The 17,397-nt window shown below is 63.6% G+C and overlaps 2 protein-coding genes across 5 annotated transcripts in view; one reads left to right on the plus strand and one right to left on the minus strand.

Moving 5' to 3' along the window:
- Positions 1 to 13,115, plus strand: part of AP3D1 (adaptor related protein complex 3 subunit delta 1) — a 37,482-nt gene extending 24,367 nt beyond the window's left edge. The window contains exons 16-32 of one of the 2 annotated variants that reach the window (XM_058728467.1): positions 632 to 777; positions 1,107 to 1,248; positions 2,741 to 2,812; positions 3,513 to 3,588; positions 4,056 to 4,258; positions 4,471 to 4,544; positions 4,627 to 4,807; positions 5,099 to 5,170; positions 5,505 to 5,618; positions 6,517 to 6,666; positions 7,046 to 7,093; positions 7,470 to 7,659; positions 7,868 to 7,956; positions 8,050 to 8,135; positions 8,661 to 8,782; positions 8,890 to 8,969; positions 12,153 to 13,115. In XM_058728467.1, coding sequence (XP_058584450.1) covers positions 632 to 777; positions 1,107 to 1,248; positions 2,741 to 2,812; positions 3,513 to 3,588; positions 4,056 to 4,258; positions 4,471 to 4,544; positions 4,627 to 4,807; positions 5,099 to 5,170; positions 5,505 to 5,618; positions 6,517 to 6,666; positions 7,046 to 7,093; positions 7,470 to 7,659; positions 7,868 to 7,956; positions 8,050 to 8,135; positions 8,661 to 8,782; positions 8,890 to 8,969; positions 12,153 to 12,248 — 1,941 coding nt within the window. In that variant the 3' untranslated portion in view covers positions 12,249 to 13,115. The remainder of the gene's footprint in view (positions 1 to 631; positions 778 to 1,106; positions 1,249 to 2,740; positions 2,813 to 3,512; positions 3,589 to 4,055; positions 4,259 to 4,470; positions 4,545 to 4,626; positions 4,808 to 5,098; positions 5,171 to 5,504; positions 5,619 to 6,516; positions 6,667 to 7,045; positions 7,094 to 7,469; positions 7,660 to 7,867; positions 7,957 to 8,049; positions 8,136 to 8,660; positions 8,783 to 8,889; positions 8,970 to 12,152) is intronic. The other variant, XM_058728466.1, reaches the window with a different exon arrangement.
- A 1,013-nt stretch (positions 13,116 to 14,128) lies between these two features.
- IZUMO4 (IZUMO family member 4) lies at positions 14,129 to 17,211 on the minus strand. Of its 3 annotated transcripts, XM_058728468.1 has the most exons (10): positions 16,919 to 17,208; positions 16,728 to 16,808; positions 16,562 to 16,633; positions 15,935 to 15,961; positions 15,762 to 15,837; positions 15,531 to 15,578; positions 15,434 to 15,448; positions 15,044 to 15,061; positions 14,778 to 14,792; positions 14,129 to 14,456 (listed from the first exon to the last, which is right to left on the minus strand). In XM_058728468.1, the coding sequence occupies exons 1-10, from the start codon at positions 17,130 to 17,132 to the stop codon at positions 14,366 to 14,368; spliced, it is 657 nt and encodes a 218-aa protein (XP_058584451.1). In that variant the 5' UTR covers positions 17,133 to 17,208; the 3' UTR covers positions 14,129 to 14,365. The 3 variants fall into 3 exon arrangements, with proteins under 3 accessions (XP_058584451.1, XP_058584453.1, XP_058584452.1); XM_058728470.1 differs by lacking the exon at positions 15,935 to 15,961 and having other exon boundaries at positions 16,919 to 17,211; XM_058728469.1 differs by lacking the exon at positions 15,434 to 15,448.
- Positions 17,212 to 17,397: the final 186 nt, after the last annotated feature.

The following is a 17,397-nucleotide window of genomic DNA, read 5'->3' on the forward strand; positions in this document are numbered from 1 at the left end:
CCTCGAGCCCTGCGTCAGGCTGGGAGCTGCACTCGAGCCGAGTCCCAGGTCGGAGTCCGCAGAGGACGGGCAGCACGGCGGCGCCCGGTGCCTCCTAGAAGTTGCCGTTTCGGGTTGTTGGGGTCTCGGAGGACAGTGCTGTCTCTGCTTGTGACTCCGTCTTGTTTGGGGGCCCGTTTCAGTCCTTGTCTCCTGCAGACTGACACGGCGGCCAGGGCCGGTATCTTCCTCCCCGGGTGCTTCTGTGTGGCCCGTGGCTTCTCTCGGTGCCTCTGGTATATACGGACACACGTGTATATTTTCTTAACGTTTATTTGTTTTGAGAGAGCGCATGCGCACAGCAGAGGGGCGCAGAGAGAGAGGGGACAGAGGATGTAAAGCAGGCTCTATGTTGACAGCAGATAGCCCGATGTGGGGCTTGAACTCACCAGCCTTGAGATCAGGGCCTGAGCTGAAACTGGACACTTAACCGAGCCCACTCTTGTGCTGCTCTCGGTGCCTTCTAGACGTTCTCAGTAGGGTCAGACGAGAGGCAGCCACTCTCCTGGGCTGGGCAATGCATTAGGGTGCTAAGTGGCCTACAGGGCCAGCCCTCCGTGACCAAACTGTGGCTCCCCTGTGGTCTCCTCAGGCGTCCTGCGTCTTGCAGCTGGTCAAGCACATCCAGAAGCTTCAGGCCAAGGACGTGCCGGTAGCAGAAGAAGTGAGTGCCCTCTTTGCTGGAGAGCTGAACCCAGTGGCTCCCAAGGCGCAGAAGAAGGTTCCAGTTCCTGAAGGGTGAGCTGCGCGGCCCGTCAGAGGACATGGGCCAGGATGGCAGGAAGAGCAGTGAAAGAACCACAGTGGGGTCTTGACTGGTGTCCCTGTCCCAGCTGCCGCCCCCCGGAAGTAGACGGGGCAGCCCTTGCCTACAGATACCGGGTATGACGAGCCGGCACGGGGTCCCCAGAACACGAGGAGGGTCACGAGGGGCCCCGAGACTCTCACTGGGCAGCCGGGATCTCAAGTGGCGGCCTAGCTGTTGTATCCCCGTCTCATCTGCCCCATGAGCGTGCGAGGCCGGCACTCGGGCTGGAGCTGCCTCGTGACCTCCCTGCATCTTACAGCCTGGACCTGGACGCTTGGATCAACGAGCCGCCCTCGGACAGCGAGTCTGAGGACGAGAAGCCCAAGGCCATCTTCCACGACGAGGAGCAGCGCCATGCCAAGCAGCGGCAGCCGGAGGCAGAGGAGGAGGAGCTGGCCCGGGTGAGCACCGGGTGCGGGCAGGCCGGGCTTCGTTCCCACTGGGGCCTCCGGGGCGGACGGCCTCGCTCAGGGCAGACCCTGGACCCTGAGCCCCCAGGTGGCTGAGCATGTTCCTGTCCTGTCCGATCTGAGCTTTGTCCCAGTACCCTCAGGGGAGCACTGAGCCAACCTGGGAGGTCTGGGTTGGGTTTTGTGCAAATGAGAAGCGGTTTCTCTTAAGGCCTGAGCTCCTCAGAGAGAGTCATAGGGCCTGGTTTGGCAGGCAGGGGGTTTCACTCGTGTTTTCCGGGTGGAGGGTTTTATTGTCTTTTATTTAAAAAAAATTTTTTTAATGGTTATCTTGGGGGTAGAGAGAGAGAGAGTGCATGTGCTCATGTGCACGAGCGGGGGAGGGCAGAGGGAAAGGGAGGCACAGACTCTGACGCAGCTCCAGGCTCTGAGCTGTCAGCCCAGAGCCCGACGTAGGGCTCGAACTCCCGGACCGTGATATCGTGAGCTGAACCGAAGTTGGACGCTTAACCGACTGAGCCACCCAGGCCGCGCCCTTGGAAGATTTTATTTTACTTTAAAAAATGTTTTTTCTTGGGGCGCCTGGGTGGCTCAGTCGGTTAAGCGTCCGACTTCAGCCAGGTCATGATCTCGCGGTCCGTGAGTTCGAGCCCCGTGTCGGGCTCTGGGCTGACGTCTCAGAGCCTGGCGCCTGCTTCCGATTCTGTGTCTCCCTCGCTCTCTGCCCCTCCCCCGTTCATGCTCTGTCTCTTTCTCTCTGTCCCAAAAATAAATAAACGTTAAAAAAAAAAATGCTTTTTCTTAATGTTTATCATCTACCTGGGAGAGAGAGACCGGGACAGCGTGAGTGGGGGAGGGGCAGAAAGAGAGACATAGAATCTGAAACAGGTTCCAGGCTCTGAGCTGTCAGCACAGAGCCTGACACGGGGCTCGAACTCATGAATTGTGAGATTGTGAGCTGAGCCAAAGTCAGATGCTCAACGCACTGAGCCCTGCAGGCGCCCCTCCGGTGGAAGGTTTTATAACAACATGCAGCATTCAGACAGCTCAGAAAAGTCCAGAGATACTGCATCCCCTCAGCTCCCCACCACGCCATGCCTTATCGTCCTGAAATAAGGGGTCCCCTCGTGGCCTGTCCTGCTCTCCTCCTGCCCATCTGCAGGCTGAGCCTTCAGGCAGTGTGATCTGACTCCCAGCTCAGCTCTTCTTTGTGACTGAGCGACCTCAGACAGCTCACCCAACCTCTCTGAGCTCACATCCTTGAAACAGAAGGCCATCTCCACATCCTGGGGTCATTTCTGAGCTCTTGCTGTCCCCCCACTTGTTCCTGCTGCGGTCTCCCTATTGGTCAAGGGCCACCAGTAAAGTACTGGGGCATTCCGGGCCCGCCTGGGGCCTGGAACATGGACGCAGTCCGTGCCTGGAAGGGAGGGTCTGTTCCACGTGCATTCACTGACTTGCACTTCGAATCCTGTCCCTGCAGCGTCGAGAAGCCCGGAAGCAGGAACAGGCTAACAACCCTTTCTACATCAAAAGTTCCCCATCTCCCCAAAAGGTGAGGCTGGCCCCAAGTCGTCCTTGAGAGACACTCCCCTACCCCTGAGCCCCACAGCGCCCCCATCCGCTCTCGGGAGGACACCAGGGGCCCCCAGCTCCAGGCCAGTGTTTGGTTGTCACAGTAGGTCCACGTGGCCCAACTGCCAGGTGGGTCTGAACACCAAGACCTGGGAGCAGGTGTGGATGTGGGGTATTCCACATGACTAGAATGTTCTAGATCTTAATCCAGGTGGTGCCTGCTGCCTTCCTCCGTGTCCTCCCCCTGCTGGGCTCCCCCCGGTAGACGCGGCTCCATATGGGTGCTCCATTGCCCTCCTCTGGGGATTGCCAGGTCACCTCGTGGCTCCGCTCAGCTTTCTGAGGGGCCGAGGTGGCCCACACCTGGCGTGCACCCTCACCAGCTCCTGTGGTGTCTGACTTTGATTTTAGCGCTCGCAGGGGGTTCGGGCTGCATTACTTTTCTAACTCGGAGTAGGTGACCCAGACAGAAAGCTGTGCCTCGGCCCTGTGCCTGTTGGTGCTGACGGACCGTTCCCCAGTCTTAGGGGGCTGTGCTCCCCAGGATGCCCCGTCGCATTTGCAGGGGTCCCGCACACCGCCGGCTGCGTGCGTGTGTCATCCTGGGCCGTGGCCCCACCTCAGGCGTCTCCGTCTGTCCATGCGTCCTGCCCGGTAACGCTCACTGCTTGCTTCTCCAGCGGTACCAGGACATGCCCGGAGTGGAACATATCCCCGTGGTGCAGATAGACCTCTCGGTGCCCCTGAAAGTGCCAGGCAAGTATTTGCACAGGCGGTGTGAGCCCCGGGAACCCATGAGCGAGGGGGTGGGGGCCCGAGTCTGGGTCCCGGATGCTGCCAAGGGCCAGCCTTACCAGCCCCGGACCTGCCCCCTCCTGCATCCTTGGCTGGAGTAGGTTCCAGATCGGAGGGTGAGTGGGGGGTACACGCCAAGGGCCCCAGCCTCTCCATGCTGGCGCCGCCTCGTTTCTCCCTGGACCCTGCCGCGCCCCCACCGCCACCCCCACCCCCGCCGCCACGCACCCGCACGTCCGCGCTCGGAAAGCCTCTGCCTGCTCCCGGGCAGCCACGGTGGCAGCCCCTGTGAGCTCCCTCGCCCCCTTTTAGCGCAGACCACGGTGGGCCGTGGGCCGCTCGCCCTGCTGAGCCCCCAGGGGCCACCCTCCCGCACGTGGCTCTCGGGGCCAGGGCGGCGCTGAGCACCGTGGGGCGCACGCCTGCAGGGATGCCCGTGTCGGACCAGTACGTGAAGCTGCAGGAGGAGAGGGAGCACCGGCAGAGGCTGGAGAAGGACAGGAGGCGGAGGAAGAAGAAGGACAAGGACAAGAGGGGCAAGCCGCGGCGCCACAGCTCGCTGCACACAGAGAGCGACGAGGACATCGCCCCGGCGCAGCGGGTGGACATCGTCACCGAGGAGATGCCTGAGGTTGGCCCGCTGGGGCCACGACGGGCGGGGAGCGGGTTCCCTCCACGGGCTGGTGTCCCGCGGGCACCACCGCCGCTCCCGGGGCCACGCTCGGGCGGGCCTTCCCGTCACTGGCGTTCTCGGGGGGCCCCTGGCATCCCGACCTCTTGCCTACGGAGTGCCCGTGGGGGCGGGGGCCGGACGGACTGGATGCACTTTCTCTCTCCCCTCAGAACGCTCTCCCCAGCGACGAGGACGACAAAGACCCCAACGACCCTTACAGGGCCCTGGACGTCGACCTGGACAGGTAAGCACGGGGGCGGAGCCGGGCCGTCCTGTTTCCTGTGTCCCCATCAAGTGCTCGCTGTGATGCACCCGCCTGCCCCCAGGCCCCTGGCCGACAGCGAGAGGCTGCCCGTCCAGAAACACAGAAACGCCGAGACTACCAAGTCCCCCGAAAAGGAGGATGTCCCTGTCGTGGAGAAGAAGATCAAAAAGCCCAGGAAGAAAGAGAAGAAGCACAGAGAGAAAGAGCGAGAGAAGAAGGAGAAGAGGAAGGAGGAGAAGGAGGTGGGCGTGGGCAGCCGGGTGCAGGGACCCCGCAGCCCCCCACGCTGAACGCCACATCGCCCCACGCCGGCCCGCGTGGCCACGGCGGGGCAGGCCTGGGGGTCGTGCCGGTGGGCGGCCGTCCGGGGCTGCCCGCCGTGGCGCCGGTAGGGCGGGAGGTGCCGCCCGGTCTCCCCGCGCGCGGGTCCCTGTGGAGCCAGAGCGGCCGCGTCCGGTCAGGGCGGCGCCGCCCGTGCTCCTCTGGAGCCTGCGTTGCTGCTTCACCGAAGGCGCGTCTTCCTGTGGTTCCAGGGCGAGGACTTCGATTTTTGGCTGTCCACCACCCCGCTGCCCGCCGCGGCCCCGGCCCCGGCCCCGGCCCCGGTAAGAGCCTGGTGCCCTGTGCCGGCCCCACCCGGTCCTCCACTGGACACACGGGTGCACGTCCGGGCTGTCCGCCCCAAGGTTGTGTGGGCGCACAGACCGGCGAGGTTGGGGCCGGCCCAGCCGGTGGCTGTAGGAACGGCCCCCGTCCCAGCCTGCAGCCCCTCGGCCGGGCCGGGCCGCCTCTCCCCTCTGGCGGCCGTGCGCTTCGGTGCCGACCGGATGCCCCGTGTGCTGAGGGAGGCCGGGCCGGGATGCGGGGCTGGGGGCGCAGAGGACACCCTGTCCCGGGTGCCAGTCGGCTCCTCGAGCGCTGCTGCCCGGCTTCCTGCAGGGAGACCCTGGAGCAAACGCCGTCACCGCTGCCCCTGAGGGAGGGGGCGAGGAGCCCCGGAGAGAGGAGCGAGGCGACGACGAGGACGGAGACAGTGAGCGGGACCCCGAAAAGGTGAGGGCGCGTGCCTTGGCTGCCCTCGTGGAGTGGCCGCGTGGCCGTGCAGGAGAGGGTCGTTCCCGAATCCCGCGAACGGGGGTCATGGGGGTCCTGGTGGCAGCTTCTCGTTTTTACGTCTTATTCGGTAGTAACTCACCCATGGGAAATCGCACATTTTCACAGTCTGTGGTTCAGGGGCGTTCACCGTGTTGTGTTACCATCACCGGTGCCTAATTCCAGAACATTCCCTCTCCCCAAAAGAAAGCACATCCCCACCCGCGGTCACCCCCCACCCCCCTCCCCAGCCCCGGCCCCCACGAGCCCCCTTCCTGTCCCCGGATGAACCCGTTCTAGACGTTTCACACACGCGGACTCACACCCCGCGTGGCCCCTCGCGTCTGGTCCCCTCCCTGGGCGTCGTGTGTTTGGGGTCCGTCCTCGGGCAGTGGGTGCGGACGCCTTGTTTCTGCTTGCGGCCGAGGGACGTGCGCGTGTGCGGTGGACACGTGCGTGTCCGTTCACCCACTGAAGTTTTCACCTCTGGGTTGTCATGAGTCGTGTTCCCGCGAGGGTGTGTGTGCGGGTTTTGGCGTGGACGTGTGTTCTTGTGCCTGCGCTGAGGAGCTGCCGGGCCACGTGTCCACGTGTGGGTTCTGGCTGGTCTCCCTGTGCGTTTTCACCCGTCGGCGGTGAGCCGCTAGGTCCTCGCCTGCTCCCCGTGGACCCGGGGCTTGCTGGTCTGTGCACTCTGCCGCGCGTGCTCCTTCCCTCGGCTCGCTGGCCCTGCGTCTCGGAGACGTCGTGTCGTCGCGACGCGTCCGCGGGCTGCCGAGTGGCCTCGGTGCGTGTCGTGCCTCGCTGGGCAGCAGCGGCCAGAGAGCGCTGAGGGTTGAGCCTGGTCTCTCTGCTCCAGAAGGCTTCGAAGCATAAGAAGAAGAAGCACAAGAAGGAGAAGGAGGAGAGACCCAAGGACAAGAAGAAACCCAAGAAGAAGAAGCAGCCTCCAGGTGAAGAGGCGGCAGAGCCCGTGGAGAACGGCGCGCTCGCTGACGAGCCTCTCCCGGTGAGGGGTACTTCACTCGCCCCCCGCGGGCCGGAGGCGCCCCCACGGCCCGCCGAGGCCTCGACGCAGGGACAGACCCGGGCCGAGTCTAGGAGCCGCGTCTGCGGGCCGGCGGGCAGTGGGGCCTCGGTGGGCGCGGGCGGGTGACCCCGGGGCTGTGGGATTCAGGGGGGTGGCGCTCTCGTGTGGCGGGACGTCCCCGAGGTGCAGGCGTGCGCTGCCCGGGACCCCCGGGGGCTCCCCGCACCCCGCTTCTCGTTGGTCCCGACGTTCCCACCGGAGCGCTTGGCAGCTGGCGACGGGCCCGGCCCGTGAGCCGCCGCCCCCGCCGCCCTCGGGTTCTCGCTGGCCGAAGCTGAGCGTTTTCGTCTCTTCCCAGCCCATGTCCAGCTACTGCCTCCTGGCCGAGAACTCCTACATCAAGATGGTGAGTGCTGTGGGCGTTGCAGGGGGGCTGGGGCGGCCTTGGGCTCCTTTCTCGGGGCGTGAGGAGGGACGCGGTAGGGCTCGGGGGCAGTGAGCGAGCCTTTCTAGGGAGATAGGCGCACGTGGGTGCTTGCCGCCACGTGGGCCCGCAGGGCCGGCTGGCTGTGGGGGCCCCGAGGGCCGACGTGATGGCCAGCGGCTCTCAGAGAAAGGGCGGGAGCGGCCGGGACCACGGATGGAACCGGAGTGGTTTCCCTCGCGTGAGGGTTCGAGTACTTTCCCCTCTCGGACGCGTTGGACGCTTGCACGGCGGGGTTGCCGGCACTCCCGGGCCCCTCGTGCGGGCCCCGGAGGCTGAGGCCGGCCTTGCCCTGCAGACCTACGACATCCAGGGCAGCCTGCAGAAGGACAGCCAGGTCACCGTGTCCATCGTCCTGGAGAACCAGAGCAGCAGCTTCCTGAAGGGCATGGAGTTCAACGTGCTCGACTCGCTCAACACCAGGCTGGCCCGGCCAGAGGGCTCCTCCGTCCACGACGGCGTCCCCGTGCCTTTCCAGTTGCCCCCAGGTGCGTGGGCCGTCAGGCAGGGCGTCGGGGCTCCCGCCGACCCAGGTCCTCTTAGTCCCAGGAGCCCCCTTTCCTCCTGTCACCTGCTTCCCGACCGGGGCGGGCAACGCTGACGCCAGGCCCCGGGCAGGGGCAGTGCCGGACCCCAGCTGGGCAGCGCCCCGTGCCGCTCTCGGGACCCACTCCTTGTCCCCTTGCCCTCTTCCAGGCATCTCCAACGAGGCCCAGTTTGTATTCACCGTTCAGAGTATCGTCGTGGCCCAGAAGCTCAAGGGGACCCTGTCCTTCATTGCCAAGGTAACGGGGCTGGAGGCGGGGCCCAGAGCCCACGGCCGCGTCCCCGCTCCGCGGCCCCCGCGCCCTCCTCACCCGGTGCCCCCGCTCCCACAGAACGACGAAGGGTCGACCCACGAGAAGCTGGACTTCAAACTCCACTTCAGCTGTACCTCGTACTTGGTCGCGACGCCCTGCTACAGGTGCGTGCTGCCCACCTCCCTCCCGCTTCCGCTCGTCGCGCAGCTAGCCGGCAGGCAGACACCCTGGCCTAAGGCAGGAGGGCCCGGTCTCCGTTGGCGCAGAAGGTTCGGCCCTGGCGAGCGTCCGCCAGCGCCCGGGCGGCAACGGGCTCCTGGTGCCAGAGGCCAGAGGCCGTGATGGAGGGTGGGCAGGGCTAGACGCTTTTCGTGCCACGCTTGTTGGCGTGCAGGTGCCGTCTTCTCCCCGTGTCCTCACGCGGTCGTCCCTCTGCGTGTCTGCGTCCTGATCTCCTCTGTTTAGAAGGACGTTGGTCTTACTGGTTTAGGACCCTGTTTCCAAATACAGTCACATCCTGAGCTCCAGGAGTCGGGAGTCAACATAGGAATTTGGGGGACGCGGGTTAGCCCGTGACATCGTACAGGACCGTCAGAGACCTTGAGCCGCAGGCACACGAAGGAAGGTATCACGCCTGGGGCTGGGGGCCCACCGGTTGTCAGCCTCCCTGTCCTGTGTTCTTCTCACAGTGACGCCTTTGCCAAGTTGCTGGAGTCTGGGGACCTGAGCATGAGCTCAATCAAAGTCGACGGCATTAGTATGTCCTTCCAGAACCTTCTAGCAAAGATCTGTTTTCATCATCATTTTTCCGGTAAGGCCTCCGACGTGGCCGGCAGATGGGGCGGCTTTACGCGTGCGCGGTTGGCCCTCTGCCCCCGGCGGGCCGGCCCGGGCCTCAGCCTGCGCCCTCTGTTACAGTGGTGGAGAGAGTGGACTCCTGCGCCTCCATGTACAGCCGCTCCATCCAGGGCCACCACGTCTGCCTCCTGGTGAAGAAGGTGAGCCCCGGCCCCCCCTCCCCTGTGCTCTCGAGGCCCCAGGGCTTCTTGGGTTTCGGCGTCTCGCTGAGCTCAGCCCGCCTGTTTCGCTGAGGGCTCGTGAGCCTCCTTCCGAGAGGAGGCCGGCCACCTGCTTCCCCGGCCTGGTCTTGGCGTCAGGCCTGGCAGCCTGCCCGTCGGAGTCGGGAGGGGTGCCCGGTCCTGGGGCGCCTCCTCACCCGGTCCTTGGGCTTTACAGGGGAGCCGTCTGGGCCTGGGGGCGGCCTCGATGAAAGTTTCCATCGGGCGGTGTCGGGTCCTTTTCTCGGCGGCCGTGGGTCCTCGGTCCACGAGCTGCGTCTCGGGCTGGCCGCGGTGGCGTATGGTCCCTCCGCCCGAGTCGCCGAGTCTGTGTGGGTTGTCTTCCGTGGGTCTCTTCTGTGGCGCCCAGTGGGTCCCAGCGGTACCTTCCTTCGCTCCTGACGGTGACAGTTTGTGTCTTTTCTCGTTATTCTTGGCCGTCCCGGCGGGCGGTTTATCGTTTTTCTTGATTTTTTTCAAAGGTAAATTTAAAAGCTACCCTTTTAGGAACTTTGTTTTTTTAAGGCAATAAATAACTTTTGTTCAGCTTTGTTTTTTCCTTCCCTTTTTCTTGCCTGCTTTGGGCTTATCTTCTGTTTTGCATGTTTGTTCAGGTAGGAGCTGAGGTTTTCCTTCTTTCGAGAAGAGTTTAATGCTTCGTTTACCTTGAAGCTGTGCTTTAGCTGAACGCCACGGGTGTTTAAATATTTCGTGTCTATGTCTAAACGGTTCTAACGTTTTCTGATTCCTGCTCCCAGGTCCTGTAGAGTGCACGGGTCACTTAGAAGCATGTTGTTTGGTTTCCCGTGTTCGGATGGCTTTTTGCTTCGGATTTGTAGCGTGATGCCACCGTGGTTGGGGGACACGCCGCTTCTGATTTCGGTCCTTCGAAAGTATTGAGATTTGCGTTCTGGCCCTGGACATGGTCATTCGTGGCAGGGGTGGCGCTCGTGGATGCGTGGAGGCAGTGAGTGTTCTGCCGGTGGAGCGGGCCCCACCGGTGGTGGTCTCGATTCTTCTGGGCCCTTTGAGTCTGTGTCGCCGGCCCGGCGGCTGCCTGAGTGGGTGGTGTGAGGTTAGTGACAGTCAGGTTGTCTGTCCCCCCGGAGCTGTCGGGTTCGCTCTGTGTGTCTGTTGTTAGGTGTGTGGACCGAGAAAGTCGTGGCGTCTTGACATATGCACCTGTTTGTTTATCCTCGTCGACCTCCTTCTTTATCTCGGGTTGTTTTCTCTGCTGCGAAGCTCTCCGGTCTGATGTCGGACAAAAAGCCACTCTCGCTTTCTCATGACGGGTGCTGACGCGGCGTGTCTTCTTGAGTGTGTCCTTCCTGTGTTGGAAGGCATTCTCACCGGTGGGTGCCGTCATCCCACTGACGACCCCGGGTCTCCTCCTCCGTCTGGTCTTCTGCTTCTCCCCTGCCCTCCCTCTCCTGCACACGCCATGCCGCCCTCTCCACACCTGCCTCCAGCCGCTTCTGGGACAGGCCTGGGGGCCGCGGAGCCTCGTCCAGGGCTAGTTTTGCTGGGCGCGTTAGCTTGGCAGATCTTTGTCTCAGTGCTTTAAAATCACGCCGCTTCTGGGGTGCCTTGGCGGGCTCAGTCAGCGGAGGGTGTGGCTTGATCTCGGGGCTCTAGAGTTGAAGCCCCACGCTCGGTATAGAGAGGACTCACTTTTTTTAATATTTATTTTTGAGAGAGAGAGACAGAGCATGAACAGGGGAAGGGCAGAGAGAGGCAAAGAGAGACACAGAATCTCTCCAGGCTCCAAGCTGTCAGCACAGGGGCTTGAACTTGTGAACCACGAGATCCTGGCCTGAGCCAAAGTCGGACGCTTCACCGATTGAGCCACCCAGGTGCCTCGAGAGGACTTAAAAGTAAAATCTTCCAGAAGATCGTCACTCTGCCTCATTTCACAGTCGCAGTTTCTGGACGAGAGCTGCACCCCGTTATTCTTTTCACAGGGAGGCGCCATCTCCTCTCCGGGTTTTTCTTGGTTGTCGGCCTCCAGCAGGTCACAGCGTGTCTGGCGTGGACTTCTCCGGGTCTGTCAGGAGTGTGCTATGCCTCTTGAGTGTTTGCAAAATTCTGGAAGTTTCCCGCTGTTACTTAAGTCCTTTCTTAGCGCCGGGTTCTTCTTAGCACCGGGCCTGCCTGGCCCCGCCCTCTGCCGTGCCAGCCATTCTGCCCGTGGGCCCGCCCGTGGGTGTCTCGTTTTGACGACTGTGTATTCCAGGTCTGGAACGTCCGCCGGGCGTTCTCGAGATCTTGCCTGTCTTTGCTGGGATGTTCCGTCTTCCTGTTTGCTTCAACAGTGCTCCTGACTGTGTGTTGGGGGGTGTTTTTTTTGTTTGTTTTTTAATTTTTTTTTTTAATGTTTATTTATTTGTGAGACAGAGAGAGAGACAGAGCATGAACAGGGGAGGGTCAGAGAGAGGGAGACACAGAATCTGAAACAGGCTCCAGGCTCTGAGCTGTCAGCACAGAGCCCGACGCGGGGCTCGACCTCACGGACCGCGAGATCGTGACCTGAGCCGAAGTCGGCCACTTAGCCGACTGAGCCACCCAGGCGCCCCATGGGGGGTGTTTACAGTAGGGACTTACAAGCCTGTGTCCCATCGGAAGATGCCACGTCCTCCTCGTCCTGGCCTGGCCGTTGGCTGCCTTTTCCACAGAGCTGAGCTGAGGTCTCCCGGGTCTCTGGGTGCTCAGTAACCGGGGCCTTGTTAATCCCGCGGGGGACACGGCATGGGCTGCAGGTGCCTGACCTCTGGTCCCAGCGCCCCTCTGTCTCTGCGACCTTTGTCCCGCTTGTCGGAGCTGCCGCACGCGGGCACCGGCCCTGGGACCAGGGGGACAGCGGCTCGCGGACACGTTTACAGGCCGCTTTCCCCAAGGCCCCCCAGCCAGAAGGTGGGCCGTTGCCCAGATTGGGGTTCTCCGGTCCCGGCCTCGGTGGCGGGGGGTGGGGGGGCGCTCCGGGGCACCTCCCTTGTCTGGATTCGCGAAGCACCAGCACCGAGGGAGGTGGTGACAGACACAAACGGCACATTCGGCCACGAGGCGGCCTCTGGGCGTCGCGTTCCACACCCTGCACAGGCCTGACGGCCGATTCCCCTTTTCCAGGGGGAGAAGTCCGTGTCGGTGGACGGGAAGTGCAGCGACGCGACGCTGCTGAGCAACCTGCTGGCGGAGATGAAAGCGACGCTGGCCGAGTGCTGAGCCCGGCCCCCCGCCCCCACCCCGGCCCCCGCTCGGGTCGCGAGGTGACACGCTGTACTGACGCATCTTGTCGGCGTTCCTACTTTGCCTCTTCCCGTCTCTTCAGCGAGGAGCCCCGAGGCTGCCCGAGGAGCCGGCTGCGGCGCCCGGTGGACCGTGTGGGGTGGCGCGGCCTGATCCCGCGAGGCCACCCGAGTGCCCCACGGCCCCCACACTCCCTGCCTGGGGGCGCCTGCTCACCCTCCTCCCTCGCGGCCGCGGGCCAGGACACCCGGTGGCCCCGGGGCCGTGCAGGCTGCTGTCGTGTTCCCCGCGTCCCACCCACGTGTTCATGCGTTGCCACGGCTGCCACCCGAGGTGGGGTCTAGTCGGGATCCCCGACGGAGTGGGGCCTGGACCTTGTTGGTTTACATTTCTTTCCTGTCCAGTGAAATGTGTCTCGGTCGGTGGTGTTTGGCGAGTGGTGGGGACTGTTTGCGATTCTAGGTCCCTCCTGTCGCCGAACGCTCCCCAGGCTTTGTCCCACACCGTGCCCGCAGCTGCGGGGAAGGCCCGGTCCTGGGGGGAGGGGGGGCCCGGCCCCTGGAATGCACCTCACGGGGCGGGGCGGGGCAAAGGGACCCCGGACCACCCCGTCAGAGATGATGGTCCTCAATGACGTAACTTCCTTTTGACGAACACTGTCACTTTAGCATGTAGGGTAATCTATTACAGAATCCTGTGCAGTGATTCCAGAACCTCAGAATTGTATGATGTGTTCTATAAGAATTGATTTGCTATCGACATTCCCAGATAAAGGACAGAGAGACATATCACGCTGCTGTAATGATTTTGTGTCGAGATGATCCAATAAACTTGTAACACAGACGTTTGTCTGTCGCACCTCCTGTCTGTGCCGGTGTGCACACCCGGTTACAAGAGGGACTCCGGACCATCCTCGAGCTGCCCGGGGCATCCTCGGGAGGTCACACAGCGTGCTGGGGATCCCTGTCCCCACCTGCGAGCGCGCCCTTCCCTTCGTGATGGAGGTGAGGTCATCCCCACACACGGTCCAAGCCCCAGCAGGGAGCCACGACCCCACCCACAGGAGGTCCACCAACATCGCGGACCGCACCCTCCTTTCCCTTCCCAGGGAACCCCACTAGTGGCGGGTGTGTAGGTGAGCGGCAGAAGCAGGTGCCGGAAGGCAGGCCCTGCCCGTGCTTCAATTTGCCACATTGCCACTGTCTTTACTGACGCCATGTGGCCAAGGGACAATTCAGGACCGGTAAGGCTGGGTCAGCAGACGGAAAGCCGTCCGACCCCTACGCGGACCCGGTGCCGGGCAGCCCCCGCCTTCCACCAGCTTCTCTTCCTGATGATCACCCGCCCGAGCCAGACCCCTCGCGGGTCCCTCCGCTCCCTCACCAGCACTGGGGCAGCAGAGGCCACATTGACGCCTTGAGGCCGTTGTTGGCCGGTAAGACCACCGGCCTGCACAGCCTGCCGGAGTGGTGTTCCACGCCCACCCGGCCCTGCGGACTCTTCTGACCTCCGTGTACCTGCTCCTGGCAGGACTAGTCCCCGACTTCTCGCCTGCCAGGCGCATCAAGCCATTTACCGTGGGTCTCTCGTAACGCACATGAGTGTTTGCGAAAGGAAATGACGTGCTAGGGACGCTTCCTGTGCTCCTTCGGCTGAGGTTTAGCCCGGCGTGGCGAGTCAAGAGCACCCGCTCGCGCCGAAGGCTTGGGTCTGTCAAGCCTGCCCGGCTGTGTTGAGACGGGTTGCGGTACAATTGGTATGGAAATCCCGGGGCCGTCAGCCCTGCCCCAGTGCCCGTGACCAGGATGTGCCTTTCCTGGGGACCCAGCCCTGGTTGCCCCAACACGGATACTCTGTGATGAGAAACAGGGACGTTTAATCATTGCCTCTAATAGCCCTACGGCTCCGCCCGGCGGTGATGCCCTCTATATACAAAGCCACGCGCCCTCCCCGGCCCCGGTCCCAGCCTCTGATGGCAGTGCAGGGACTCAAGGCAGCAGTGAGCCTGCTCCGTGGGGTCAGGCTGGGGCAGTCCAGCTGAGTCCTGACTCCACCTCGAGGCTAGGGGCCAGTCTGGCGATGGCCGGTGGCCGTCAGTGCTGTGTCAGGCACTCGGAAGCATTTTCCAGAGTCAAGTTGGCCAGGTGTGGGGGCTCAAGACATGTGAAACTCGGTGACATCAGACTGTTGGGGAGACATGGGTGCCCTCAGATCTTCTCTCTCTGCTCCGCCTCCCCCCCTCCCCCAAACCAAGGTCTTTGCTACGGGCCTGGGGCATGTGACAGGGCTGCAGACAACCCTCAAAGCTCAACTTGGAGGTCTTGTGGCCTGTACCCATCCCCTAAACAGCATCGGGGCCGAGCCCAGCTCTCTTGCAAGGGGCTGCAAAAAGGGGGTGGGAGGCTGTGGCGAGCTGGCCATTGGGTTTTGATCTCTGGCTTAGGCTCAGCCCTGCCTGCAGAGTCCACCCAGGTCTTCAGAGCCTCCCTCCTCTGCGCCACTCACAAAGCTGGAGTGGTTCTGTGCATCCAGGAGAGGGGAAGAAGATCCGATGTTTATTCGAAGTGGTCACTTGGGTGTGGTTGCAGGGGTGACATCCAGCTTGTCCCAGGTGCAGAGAGCCCTGCCGGCTGTGTCTCCCTAGCCAGCCCCTCCCCGTCCATCCCTGACTTAGAGGCCCCCCCGTGCCACCCCTTTCCTGACTCCCTCGTGCTCCCCTCCAGAAGGCCAGGCCAGGGTTTTGGAGAGAACAGACGGGGCGGGGGCCTTACCTTGTGTGGTCATCCTGTCTGAAAGACATGACAGGGTCCCAATTAGACCCAAGCTTTAGGGCTGTGCTGTGCCTGTGGCCCCCAAGTCCCTCCACTGGGGCACATCCATCATGGGCCGCCCCTGCCCCCCCCCCCCCCCCCCCCCAGCTCTGACCACAGCCCTGCCAGCTGCTTAGGGCAGGGGTAGGACCAGACTCTACGGAAACCTTTAACTTGGGTGTTGTTGCGCCCCCTGGTGCCAGCTGAGCGCAGAGGAAGGGCGGGCTGGGGTCCTGAGCACTGGAGCAGGTGCCGCCTCCCGTGGCCGCCCTCCGCATACTCACCCGCAAGGGCACATAAGCGCACCGCCTCTGATAAAAGTCATGCTGGGTTTGGGGACAGGGGACTTACTTGTGCCACTTATTTCTACAACGACAGCAGGATTGGAATCAGAACGTCAGGGGTGGAGGAGAAGGTCCCCTCCCTGAGCCCAGGGGCCCCAACTCACATGTACCGGAGGAGGCCCTGCACAGCTGTTTCCCACTGTGCCGATGACCTGTGGGGACACGGGGCGTGGAGACGGGGCGCCCCAAATCCAGAACTCAGGGCCTGCCGAGGGGCTACCACCCCACCCGACCCCAGTGGAGACAGGCCAGGGAGGAACAGGGAGGGTCCCAGGAGAGCCTCAGACCCACGGGCACAGGGCCCTTGCTGGTCACCACCCGAGCCTGAGCCCTACTCGCAGTTGTAGCCAAAGCAGACGACGTGCGAGTCCGTGCAGTTGGTACAGGAGATGGTCTCGTACTGATAGATGCCTGCAACACAGGAGAGGCGGCCGCAGGCTCCCCCCGCCTCGGCCTCCAGGGCTGCCACCACCGCTGTGCCCCACGGACCGGGCAGGGGCTCACTCACCACAGTGACGCTGACAGTCGATGCGGCCTGTGTGGGGACGAGGGCACTGACGGCACTTGTCCCCCGCCCCCACCTACCCTTTTTATTATTTTTAATTTTTTTTTTAGTGTTTTTGAGAGAGAGAGCACGAGTAGGGGAGGGACAGAGAGAGACGGAGACACAGAACCCGAAGCAGGCTCCAGGCTCCGAGCTGTCAGCACAGAGCCGGACGCGGGGCTCGAACTCACGAACCATGAGATCATGGTCTGAGCCGAAGTCGACACCTAACCGGCTGATCCCCCCCCAAGCGACCCCCGACCCAGCCTTCTTGCCCTGCCAGAGGCTCACCTAGGGTTAGGCTGGCTCTCAGCCTGGGAGGAGGGTAGCGGCCCTACTCAGCCGCTTCTCCAGGCTGACAGGCTGGGGGAGGGCTGGAGTTTATCCAGGCCGCCTGCTGGTGCCCACGGGAAGGAAGGGCCCCTGCCTCAGGGAGCTGCCCTTCCTTCTCTCTGTTGGGAGCCGGCTGCACTGAGCCAGAAGCCCCAGTCCTGTCACGCCAGCCTCTGCCACCCCCTGGCCGGGGCCCCTGGCTCCGGAGGGACTTCTGAAATACCCCCGCGGCGCTCCCCAAGCCCTTCCTTTGCTCACTTTCGATGATTGCATTCTGGATGAGGTGCACCTGCTCCCGAAAGATGGCTCGCAGCTCGTTGGGGAAGTACCCTGTGGGGGTAGGCAGGAGGGAGGTCAGGCTCCGGCGCTGGGCGGAGGGGAGCTGTCTCGGTGTCCCACGCGCGCGCGGCGCCCGCCCCCTTACCGGGGAAATACATCTTCCCCTGGTACAGCTGATCCATCTTCCGGTACACGGCGTTCGCCACTTGGTTCAGCTTCTCCCGGGCTGGAGGCCGGAGAGGGAGGCCGGTGAGCTGCGCGGGCCGGAGTCAGGCCGGGGTCTGGCGGGAGTCTGGCCGGGCCGGGGGGCGCGCCCGGGCGGGGCCCCGCACTCACTGATCTCCGCGGGGATGGCCAGATGCAGCTCCTTCATCGTGTCCTGGCTCCAGTCGCTGAGCAGCGAGCCCGACACGGGGATGTCGCCCACCCACCAGGACTTGAGATTCACGTGATGGCGGTAGAAGGAGAACTTCTCCGAGAAGTTGCCGTGACAGTGCAGGCAGCCGCGGGCCAGCGCCGCTGTCAGGCCGAGGCACAGCAGCAGAGCCATGGCCCGCCCCGCCCGCCGCCCGCCAACCAACCAACGGCGCCTCCCGCGCCACGCCCCCAGCGCCGGCCTCGCCCGCGCAACGGACAACTGGCTGCACCGGCCCCGCCTCCGGCCCCGCCCCCACGCCGCGCCCCATGCCTACGCGCACGGCACGCGCACGCGCACGCTCTTCCTTCTGGGCTGGCCCTGTCTCGCGGACCCGCTCGCGCTCCTGGCACTGCGCCAGCTCCGCCGGTCGGCCTTGAGCCCCGGGCCAATGACGTCA

This window comes from Neofelis nebulosa, chromosome 4 (assembly GCF_028018385.1).
Source record: "Neofelis nebulosa isolate mNeoNeb1 chromosome 4, mNeoNeb1.pri, whole genome shotgun sequence".
Lineage (NCBI taxonomy): Eukaryota > Metazoa > Chordata > Mammalia > Carnivora > Felidae > Neofelis > Neofelis nebulosa.

Coding starts and splice junctions, on each gene's coding strand:
- IZUMO4 (XM_058728468.1), bottom strand. CDS start 17,132: ATGGCTCTGCTGCTGTGCCTCGGCCTGACAGCGGCGCTGGCCCGCGGC. Junction 16,634..16,727: donor GGGGAAGATGTATTTCCCCG/GTAAGGGGGCGG, acceptor CTACCCCCACAG/GGTACTTCCCCAACGAGCTG. Junction 15,579..15,761: donor TGCTTTGGCTACAACTGCGA/GTAGGGCTCAGG, acceptor GTGTCCCCACAG/GTCATCGGCACAGTGGGAAA.